This window comes from Euprymna scolopes, chromosome 12 (assembly GCF_053919585.1).
Source record: "Euprymna scolopes isolate OS-2025 chromosome 12, ASM5391958v1, whole genome shotgun sequence".
In the NCBI taxonomy this organism is placed as follows: domain Eukaryota; kingdom Metazoa; phylum Mollusca; class Cephalopoda; order Sepiida; family Sepiolidae; genus Euprymna; species Euprymna scolopes.
The window spans coordinates 127,754,258-127,766,618 of record NC_136493.1 but is presented as its reverse complement, the minus strand read 5'-3'; the positions used below and the strand labels follow the sequence as shown (position 1 = coordinate 127,766,618).

The following is a 12,361-nucleotide window of genomic DNA, read 5'->3' as shown; positions in this document are numbered from 1 at the left end:
TCCTTTAAGGACATTGTAAAAGATATTCGTTCATCACAGTATTATCTTCCCATGAATTAACTCCCCTTTGTTTGGAGAAATTAGTGTAGTATTTGTTCTGTGGTCATTATACCCTACTTACAGGTTTTTACGTTCATGTGTTTTTGTTTTTTTTTTTTTATTTTTTTTTTTTTGGAAAGGGGTAGTAATAGACAAGCAAATATATGCGAACAGATTTCGTGAAATCTGTGCTAGTCATAATAATGATAATTGGCATGTGGGAAATGTAGACGCAAACTGATCTGATCGATATAGTTGGGAAAGAATTATTGAACAATCGAATTGAGAAGTAGTAAACACAGATCAATAACATGATATTTGATTTCACAAAAACAGATCAGTTGATACTGATACAAGAAGTTATGAACGTCAACAAAGTTTTAAAATACATTCAAACAAACAGAAAACCGAGAAAATAACTAATCAAACCCGTCAGTCTTGTCGGAAATAATTTCCAAAGTTTGCTATATAACATGTTCAACATATTCACTGGTTGACGTGAATTACAGTAAATTGTGGTTTAAAATGTTCGAAAAAAAAAAGTAGAAAAAGATTTATCATGACGCCTGAGATAAGAGATATGTATTTGTACAAATTTAACTTTCTCTTGTTGTTCAGACTGTTAGTCAAGTAGTTAAGACGACATCCATGATGCGTAGTCCTACATTTTGGAGTACAAATTCACATTCTTTACCAGTTTATTTTTTCTCTTTGCGTCTCCCTTTGTTATTCTAGCACATCTACGAGATCAAATTTATCGCATATTTACTCCAAGGAACAAGTGCGTTAACAAAATATGCAGGGATATATATATATATATATATATATATATATATATATATATATAGAGAGAGAGAGAGAGAGAGAGAGAGAGAGAGAGAGAGAGATAGATAGATAGATAGATAGATAGATAGATAGATAGATATAGATATATATATAAATATATATAACTACTTCATTTACTCACATGAAATTAATACAGGAAAGTATAAATTTAGCGTAAACTTTAAGTATTTACTTCAAAAGTGCTCAATACGTAGGTAGAGCTAGTTAGTTATAAAATATATATGGCGATTAAGCTACACTGAATATTTCGTGTTTTATCCACTCTAGGACTCTTCAGGCTTGAAACGCGGAATATTCAGTGTAGCTTAATCGCCATATATATTTTATAACTTACTAACTACATATATATATATATATATATATAGAGAGAGAGAGAGAGAGAGAGAGAGAGAGAGAGAGAGAAAGAGAGAGGTCATGGTGCCAGATGATACGACATTTAAAAAATAAATGTTAAAATTTTAACGATATTTCTTACAGTTGAGATTGGCCATGAGGTTTATTCCTTGCTAATGGAGTCAGAAATGTCTTTGTGGCCGGGTTCAAATCTCCCGACCGGTAGTAATCGTGTCGCCCTGTACCGATGATTCCCAAAATAAAAATTCTAGTTAAATGCAAGTATTTTTATAACTGAATAACACCGATTAAATCAGAAATCCCTCTTAGCATAGATATATCAAATTAACACATTCCCCACTAATAGAACCTATACACACGAGTATGTTTCAGATTTGGAGCAGCCATCACACACACATACCAATACCATTCTTACCACCACCCCCATCCTTTTCTATATATCAACGAAGGCGTTAATCCTTGCCCTATTGGGTCTTATTTACATACAATAAAATCTTATTTATTTTATTTTTTACAGCATCTGACAGAACCCCCTGATTTTAACTTACTGTGAAGAAGAAGACCTGATATTTTCATTGCAAACTTTGCTTTCGTATCAGTTGTATCGCCTAAAGAAGTCTCTAGTTACGAGTAGCTAAGTGACCGAAACATTTTTATGTCTGTGTATATAAGTTATATAAATATATATAAAAACAAATAAAAAGTATACCTCTGCTCTACTTCGGTATTGAACACTCTTGTATTAATATCGTTACACTTCATTGGTTATTTAATGTTTGGAAAACAATTATCTCAGATTATATATATATATATATATATATATATATATATATATATATATATATATATATATATATATATATATATATATATATATACTATGTGTGTGAGCGGGCGCGTGTATGTTTATAAAAATATATGTCAATTAAGTTACACATAATCTTCCGCTTTTCACCCCCGTAATAATCGGCAGGCAATAATGCAGCTAGACTGAGGATCTCCTATGGGGATGAAACGCGGAAGATTCTGTATAACTCAATTGGTATATATTTCATAGACTACTACTTAGCTCTGCTCAAATATTAGATGTAGTAAATACTGAAAATTAATAAGAAAATGGTATATATCCATAAAACATTTTTCTGTAGATACATAAAATAATTATATATATTTATATATATATATATATATATATATATATATATATATATATATATATATACTAGCATTTCAGCCCGACGTTGCCCGGGTGTTTGGAGGTGTATGTTGAGCAAAACAAAAAAAAGCGGGTAATTTTTTTTAACTTTGACTCCTTTTATGACCCCTTAACATTTATTAAGTTAGATCCATGTCAAAGGAACCTATATTTAAAATTTCAAGTGTTTAGACCGAAAATTGTCGAAGGAGTTTGGTTGAGTTCTCAAAGGTCAAATTGTTGAACTTTGACCTCTTCACAGCGAAATTTCTAACCGAAAACTGATCACAAAGATTTTCCCAAATCTCAGTACCCTGTATATCAAATTTCGAGTCTGTAGACTGAAAATTGAAAGTGTTATTGCGTAGGGAAATGTACACACACACACACAAAGACACGTTCACTTTTATAGATATACTATCATTTCAGCCCGGCGTTGCTCGGGTGTTTGGATATTTATGTTGAGCAAAAAAAAAAAAAATAAGTGGTAGTAGGAAGGTAGGCTCGAACCCGTACCCCGAAGGAGGAAAAGAACGGAAAAAAACATGACGTCTTTGCTGTTAAGACCACCGCAAAACCGGAAGTTACGTAGGTTTTAATTAAGGCTAGACAATCGAAAAGAGAGGGTGACTTTCAAAAAAAAGCGACACCCTCTGTAGAAAAGTGCCCAGTTGAAGATGAAGATATTAATGTTTTTAGCCAATTTTTCGATATTTGTCAGCTGAAGAGTCGAGCTTTACCACGATACTGATCTTATAAAAATCCGTTGCCTCTGTCGAAAGTTTTAGGCAGACATGCAAACATACATATATACATTTATATATTGGTAGCTCGAAATTTTCGATCCAAACCGATTAAAAAGCTTGCCCTATCTCTGAATACCCGTTATGTAAAATTTCAAATGTTTAGACCAGAAATTGTCTGAATAATTTGGTAGAGACCGCAGAGGTCAATTTTTTTAACTTTGACCCTATTATGACTCCTTAACATTTATTGTTTTGGCCTCAAATCAAGTTATTAAGTTAGATCCATGCCAAAGGAACCTATATCTAAAATTCCGATTGTTAAGATCCAAAATTGTCGGAGGAGCTTGGTAGAGTTCTCAAAGGTCAAATCGTTGAACTTTGACCCCTTAAAAGTCAAATTTCAGGTCAAAAACGGAATGCAAAGATTTTCCCAAATCTCAGTACCCTGTATATCAAATTTCCAGTCTGTAGACTGAACATTGACAGAGTTATTACGTTGGAAAATGTACACACACAGAAACACACACAGACACACTCATAGACACACACAGAGACACGTTCACTTTTATATTTATATACTAGAATGGGTACCCGGCATTGCCCGGGTGTTTGGATGTGTATGCTGAGCAAAAAAAAAAACGGTCAATTTTTTTAACTTTGACCCCTATTATGACCCCTTAACCTTTATTATTTGGGGCTCATATCAAGTTATTAAGTTAGATCCATGTCCAACGAACCTTAAAATTTCAAGCGTTTAAACCGAAAATTGTCAGAGGAGTTTGGTAGAATTCTCAAAAGTCAAATCGTTGAACTTTGACCTCTTAACAGCCAAATTTCTGGCCGAAAACTGATCACATAGATTTTCCCAAATCTCAGTACCCTGTATATCAAATTTCGAGTCTGTAGACTAAAAGTTGACAGAGTTATTGCGTAGAGAAATGTACACAGACAGACCCACAGACACGTTCACTTATATATATATATAAATATATATATATATATATATATATATATAGAGAGAGAGAGAGAGAGAGAGAGAGAGAGAGAGAGAGAGAAAGAGAGAGATCTATAGTCATGTATATGATTAAATGATTGGAAAATGAATAGTAATTTATGTGGTAAAATATAAGTGAGATTAGTATTTTAAAATGCATCCTTAAAATTAAATAATATGTAGAAATAGCATAGCAATTATTACTGTGAATATATTAAGTAATATAAATTATTATAAGTTAAATAATAACATCCTGGAGTACCCACTTTATTTATACAATGATACAGGAGAGTATTAGACATATGAAAAATAGTACAATATTATAATTTGAAAAATTTAGTACAACTGAAGAGTGATTAGCAACTTAAGGAGAATGTAAAATTTCATCATAAAAATAAAGTAACCGTATAAAAATACACATTTGTAAAACCGGAAGTGGAATGCGTGATACAGAATTGAACTTTGATTTTTTTTTTTTTTTTTTTTTTTTTTACAAAGGCATCACCACATTATCAAGGCCCAGAGGCCACTCAAGGATAAGGGTTAAAGAGTGTATGTCATACTCTAAGCATTAATCAACGAAAAAAAAAAATCGAATTCGCTATTTTGTGTCTCAATATTTTTTATCCACTTAAAATCTTTTCTCCATAGCTATACATTCTTCAGTCTTCTCCTCTGACGATCCGATCTCATTTCTTTCCCAAACATGTATATGTATCCGTTTCTTTCTTTTCTATGGTTTTAAATAAATACGATTAATGGTTAATAGTGGTTTTAGAAGCATCGTATTTCTTTTTTTTCTGAAATTTTTTTTAGATGAGAATTGATAAGTCGTATTGTTCGAACTGTATACCCAGATGCTGCTGTGCGGCCGACTAGATGCAGAATACTATTGTCTTATTAAACAGAAGATTTTTATCATATTACACGCGTGCGAAACGTGGACATTCTACAGAAGCGATATAAAAAATAGAGGCAAATTCTAAAACCCCTTGGAAAAGCCATACATCTAGCATAAATATTTTGCATCGAGCCTCACTGAATAGCGTTGAGGTCACCATCATTCATCACTGCTTCAACTGGGCAGGCTACGTCCACGGAATGGATTCGTCCAGATTCCTCGAGAAAATGATTTATGACGAGCTTACCAACCAAACAAGACAACGAGGAGACGCGAAACTGTACTATAAAGACCAACTGAAGTGCGCTCCGGCCTTAACCAAAATAATCCGACATCGTGGGAACAAATTGCCAGGGAGCGGAATACATGGAGGAGAGGAACACGTCAAGGCATCGCAGACTTTGAGGAGAAGAGGAGAGAAAATGAAGAGGGAAGACGAAAAGAGCAGGATGAACAATCTTATCCTCCCTACCTTTCACTATGAACACTGTTCGTGACTTTTCCAACATAGATTAAGCCTTCTAAGTCATGCCATTAATGGATATTATAGAGTGGAGACAAACAAGAGAACTCGTCACAATGGAATCCGATGACAACGTAGTTTGATATACTGACCGATATTATTGCATACAGTGTTCCTTCAATTAATATTGATAGATTTGCTTGAAAGCATACAATACAATGATAATTAGCATAAAATGTTATTAAATGTTTATAGTGCGATCAAATACAGCATCGTACCTATTGAAAACAAAAATGAGGAAATGGCGACAGGTGGCTTAAATAATTGCTAAACCTGTCTTGCATTAGAAGTCGCCGGAAAGCGATCAAGACGGAGGCCTCTAATGAGAAAAGCAGACTCCCTACACAGATATTTCTGTAAACATGGCCTTCACTCGGACCATGTTTGTGGTCATGTCAATTGGAGACAAAAAATCCACCATGCTGATTCTGAGGTTGCCCGGGATTAAAGTATAAAAATAATAATTGCGATAAATGATAATCAATGGAAGACGTAGAATTTAAAGCATCTTCTAATAATAAAATATTCTTTAAAAAAATTAAGGTTTTTATATCAAACAGGCGAGCGTATTGTGGCGATCATATAAGACAGGTATAGGTTATATTTTTGCTGACATGTTCGAGATGGAGTTGTATTGATTGACTAATTAGAATAAAGACTATTGTCCTCATCTTTTTTTGGTGTTGTTTCACGACGTTTCGGCCGACTATTCCTCTAGTATTCGTCAGATGGTAGGCCAGAGGAATAGTTGGTCGAAACGTCGTGAAACAACAAAATGAGGCTAATAGTCTGCCATAAATAAATTATTAGATAATACTCATCTCAATAATGAGTTCCAATCAAATAATATATATATACCATTCGGTACGGACCCGACCACGGAAGATCAGATAATAAATAAACGTGGATTTATAAAACAAAAAAAAATCCAACATTGATCGCCGTTCGGGTCCCGTGGCGCAGTGGATAGAGACGTTGAATCTCTATTGTTCTAGGTGAGAATTGTCTGAAGATAGTGGTCTCAGTCCTACCCAAAGCTGACCAGAGACTTATTTGGCCAAACCCTGGTGAGACAACAACAACAACAACTATAGACGGCAGTAATTGCTTAGGATGTAGTTAGGAGATTCAAAGTTCCTATCCCGTCGCCGTTACCACCTGGCGAAGGCCAAAGGAATAGTTGGGTGAAACGTCGCGAAGCAACAACTAAAAAAGATGAGGATAATAGTCCGCAATAAATAAATTAAATAATACTCATCTTAATAATAAATTCTAATTAAATAATAAAGAATTTTTTTAAATAATAATTTACGATAGAAGTAATAAGATTGAATTTTTACTTCTATTCCAATTGTGATATTATAGCCGAAGGTTGAAAATGCGAACACCTTCACGTCCGCCATTTACATTTTTTCTTTTTGCATATGAACGATAACATGTTTCTCGAGCACAAGGATGGTCGATTTCTGCAAATCAGCAGTGGAAAATATCTCGATAATGCCGGTAATTTTGATTAGGATTTAAATTATTAAAATTATTTTTGAAATAATTTTAAAGCTGTTGAGTTTTCAGTAAAGTTTCCTCTTTTTGCTTCCTTTTTCGATCGAGATGATCACAATCGTTAACAAGAAAATATCCACATCCACTGCTTCATTCTTATATTCTTCAAGTCGACAAGTATTTGGGTTACTTTTAAGTAAGCCATACACACTTTTTAAACCCTCTCTTTCTACTGCAATTGTCAAATATTAAATTGCATGTATATACTTTCATAATGTTTATGCTTCTGTCATTTCATTTTTCCAAATTACTAAAAGCTTCCGAGATCGACCCACGTGGCCTGAACATGCGTGGTTCGGCACGTTTCTAAACCATTTCTGTAGACAACGAATTCTCACTCCTATTTTTTTCTTAGCCTATTTTTCAACATATTTAAATTGCATTGTTCTTTAATTTCTAGCTGACCTTATTTTAGCTAGTTTTCATAAAAAGAATTGAACAATTAAAATTCTTTTTACAACAACATATCTAAACTATTTTATATGAAACTGAACAATGCGAAATCTCACAACTCCATTTCTGAACCTTGCTTACAAAGTTCGAATCTCGGTCTATCTACTGTTTTTCTTACTTACAAGAAAAGGTTCCCCTTTTCTTGTAACACTATTCGAATTACAAAGACCTTAAACTTTGACTGAGATAGGCTAAAACGGTTGTTTAAGAAGTTGTATTTATCATCTGAGTGAACTTGTAATAGAACAAAGTACAAAATAATTTGTTTATTGATTAAGCAATACATAATACAGATTCTATAATTTCAAACTGATAAGAGGGGCTAAAAGCAAGATATATTTTTTTTTAAATTCATCATCATCCACATTTTTGTGAAAATAGATAGCTCTAGGGAAAATTCTCAGCACATTGAACTAAAGAAAACCTGGAAATTGATTTCTGTTTTTGGATTGCCAAATAATTTCCTCTCAATGTCTCCGATAAAATCAGCTACTCACAAAAGAGGCTACGCAAAACAATCTAACATACTTGAATAAAACTAAACAGGTTTACCTTACAAACCGCTATTTCTAATCATTATGATAAAGTGTGATTTAAAAGCCACCTTCTTTTTACTTTGGTGTTTGGTTTGCGTTTTGTTTTTTTGTGTTTTTTTTAGATTATATTTTTTTCATTTAGGTTAAAGTCCAGTTGTATCGTAAATTCGTTTCTTCTTGTTTGCTTTTTTGACATTTTTTCTTCGGCACACGGAAATTGAATCTATCCGATAAAATCAGGGAGGAACCACGTGAAAGAATCTAACATCTCCATATATAATATTTGGATTGCAAAATTCCCCTCTATACCAAAGTACCGTAGATTTACAACAACAGATGCCATCTACAAATTTATTATGTCTATATTATTAGCCACTATCTTATGAAACTTTAGGACACATTTAGTCGTTATAATAAAATCCTAAATTTCATCCTAAGAACAAAATCACAATCGTAACAAGTTTTAGAGGGAGTTGTTTCTATTTTCCCCTCTAAATATCAAGTCTTCCTACTACCCTCAATCACCGATAGGTTTCAACCTTTCGTAAATTGATCATAAACACATAGACATACCATTAGCTTTTCCTTTCCCGACTCATAATCGTCTCCCTATCCATATTCCGCTCAATCTGATTGGTTGAGACCTGACATTCTTATATTCTGGAATGGATATATTGCCTAAATAAACGAACTCTTCAAAGTATTTCCAAAATGGCGTCGCTCTCTACAGGAGACAATAATGCTAACAGAAAAAAACGAGTACATACACATTAACCGCTCATCCACAGACACTTAAAACTGTTACATTTAATTACTGGAACAAACGTAAACAAGTAATATATATATATATATATATATATATATATATCGTCTTTTCCATCTATGCTTGCACGTCCGAAACAATCGCAGATAATGTAAAAACAGCTATGGCTTGGAAATGATGTAAATATGCACAAAATATCTACGCTTCAGTTTGCAGGTAGAAATCATTGACTACGTAGCCACTTATTTGTTATGTATTTGTGTTTTTACCACTTTAACCTGCTCTCTGGAATTATTACCGACACTGCACACACATTATCTTGTTTTTGTTAGTGCTAACAAAAGAAAAAACAAGTACATGCATATTAACCGCTAATGCAAACTTTTAAATACTGTTAACCTTAATTACTGAAACGAACGTGTTCAGCTAAACAAATATATACATAACGTCCTTTTTTGCCTTTGCTTGCACGTCAGGAACTGTAAAGCAGAAAATGTAAACACAGCAACACAGCAATGGTTTGAGAATGTAAACATGTACAATATCTCTACGCTTCAGTTTTAACGTTAAATTTATTTAAATACAGAATCATTTATTTGTTGTATACTTGCGTTTACCAATTTCGCTTTCTGTCTGGAATGACTATCAACACTGCACACACGTTAACTTTCCTGGGGGTTTTTTTCGCCACTGCACACATGTTTACTTTGTTTTGAGGAAGAGGGGTGTAAGGGGAATTATATATGAGCTCCACCTGCCAACTATACTATTTTTTGTTTGTTTGGTTTTTGTTTGTTTACTGGGGGTAATTTTTACATTAGCTCCACGTCCACAATGTTCTTTAAAATGACGACTTTTAAGTATCCGACTATGCTGATTAAGAAAACCTAATTATTACTTTGCAGAGACAATTAGTTTTCGAGATATAAAGACCTGGATTATGCACTATAATTCACTAGCCGCCAGGTTTGTATGTACGCGTAATAAACAAATTTACTTCTCTCCTACCGACATTGCCACCCCTCAATTTTTTTTAAATCTCCCATTTGCGAGTGAGTATGCTGACGACGAATATCACGGTTAAGTTTTGGAGAAATATTTTGCACAAAAAATGTGGTGTTTACTCGAAAAGCCGTTCTTAATATGCGGAGGTTGGAGGTGTCTATTCCAAAAGCCATATCTAACATGGGGAGGTTTGGCGTGTCTATTCTGAAAGCTGTACGTAACATGGGGAGGTTGGGGTGTCTATTCTGAAAGCCGTTCGTAACATGAGGAGGTTGGGATATTTACTCCAAAAGCCGTTCTTAAAATGGGGAGGTTGGTGGTGTTCGCAATCGTGCAGGGACGGCAGTGGCCACCAACAACAACTATAGTTTCATTTGTTTACGAGGGGGGTGTCAGGCTTTCACCGGGCAATGCTGGTTAACGGATCCTTCCAGTACCTAATAAAAGTAAAGGCCTTTAGTTTACAAGTCGCTAATTCCAGTCACTATGATAAAGTGTGATTACAAAATCGTTTTCTTTTCGCTGTGACTTGTTTTAGGGACAGAAGATTTGGTTTTTGTTTCAGTTCTTATTTTGTTTGGTTTTTTGTTTGTTTTTTGTTTTTGTTTTTGTTTTTATTTTGTTTTGTCTTTTTTTTTCTTTTTTCTTTGTTTGTTTTATTTCGTTCTTTTTTTGGTTTTGTTTTGTTTTCTTATTATTGATTTTTCGCTTAGGTTATAAAGTTCAATTCTATTCTAAATTCGAATCTTTTTCTTTTTTCATTTTTGACAGCACTGGGAATGTAAATTATTCTTCACAGTCTTTCATTATATCCTCGGTTCCAATTATATGTGGATCTTCGTCGAGGCGTTTTATCTTCATTCTTTGATCTCCATCGCCGTTTTCTCAGAATCCAGCGGTACAAAATGGTACATTCTCTTTGGATGGTGTAAGTCTTACCCTTTCTCTATCTACTAATATATTTTACATGTATTTTGTTAACTGTTATACACAGCGGGGAGATGTAGTTTACTCTTCCGTTATTGTTGTTGCTGGTTGTTGCTGTTGCTGTAGTTGTTGTTGTTGTTGTTGTTGTTGTAGAGCATCTAAGGTAGCTCGTCCGTAAGAACGACGAAAGTCATCTGATCATTCTAGGGAGGGTGATACACGCTGGGAATTTGTTTAGAGTGAAGCTGGTTTGCACAGAGTCACCATCACTCTCTCGTCGCAACCAGTCGGATCCAGTGGCAGGACAGAGTGATACAAGTGGGGGTCAGGTGGGGTTTCAGGAGCCGCTGGAAGTGTCAACCTCCTACTACTTCTGGTATCCCCAAATGATCAGTCATTTAGTACTGGCCAGGCTCAACGTTGCTTAACTTTGGTGATCAAACGCGAACTGGTGTGTCAACGCAAATGTGCTATCTATCTATTATATAAAGGGAGTTGTTTATGTTTTCGACAAAAATTCAAAAATTACTAAAGATATGCACGTAAAAAATATTTATTCTTTAGTATCATCGCAGGAAGGTATAACAGAGTGCGGACGCGCGTATGCAAATGCACACGAAATTCGAAATGATGTCACCGTAACCAAAAAGACTGTAAAAAGGAGAGAGAGAGCAAGTTAAAAGGGACGATCACATGAGAGAAGACGATCAGATGAGAGAGGACGATCACGTGACAGACGTCACAGCCGCAAGGAGAAGTCACGCGTGGCTGGAGAATTAGGAAATTAATGTCCTTGTTGCAGGAAAAAGTGAGTTCCAGTATTCTTTGTTTTGGTCTCCATTGCGACGTAGACTGCTACAACGTGTGGGTTCCTTGGTAAACGTTGTGTAACTTTTTAAAAAAATTTCTAAAACAAAATTATTATCGTAAAGCTTATACAAGCCGACAACTTTGGATCCTTACTACATCTAGATTAGAGTTAAAATAGAAAATAATTCCATTTGCACAGCATGAAACAACAACAAAAGTTTGTTTGTTTGTTTGTTTGTTTGTTTGTTTTTTAATCCAGGCAACGTCGAATATATACTACTAGTAAGGGATAAAGATACTCCCAGTTAAAAATCTGAATGAAAAACTTGATTATAAGAATAAAAAGTAAAACTCAATACATAGTAATATAAGTATTTATCTTTTTTCTTTCCTGAGAGAACACAGCTTATCAAGGCTCAAGGGCCAACCGAGGATAATGGTTAATTAGTATCGGATAGACTGTGAGATAACCCTTTGAATGGTGGAACTTGAGTAGAGTTTGATTATTTAAGAGGATGGCTTAATAAGAACTTGCTACATTACACTTCAAAACGATCATGTTTTCATGTCTGCTGAGAAGTAGTCTCGCGGTATTTTGTTCCCCAAATAGGTTCGCAACTTCTCTTTTATTAAAAAGAGGAAGTGAGTAGGCAAAAAGGTCCTCGCCCGAAAAAAAAAATTAATCTAATTCATTTAGGCGACGGATAGT

General features: G+C 34.3%; 1 protein-coding gene across 1 annotated transcript in view; it reads left to right on the top strand.

Moving 5' to 3' along the window:
* LOC145291477 (parathyroid hormone/parathyroid hormone-related peptide receptor-like) overlaps nucleotides 1-12,361 on the top strand; it is a 1,157,133-nt gene that overhangs the window by 997,806 nt on the left and 146,966 nt on the right. The window contains exon 10 of the mRNA XM_080137359.1: nucleotides 10,687-10,843. Coding sequence (XP_079993485.1) covers nucleotides 10,687-10,843 — 157 coding nt within the window. The remainder of the gene's footprint in view (nucleotides 1-10,686; nucleotides 10,844-12,361) is intronic.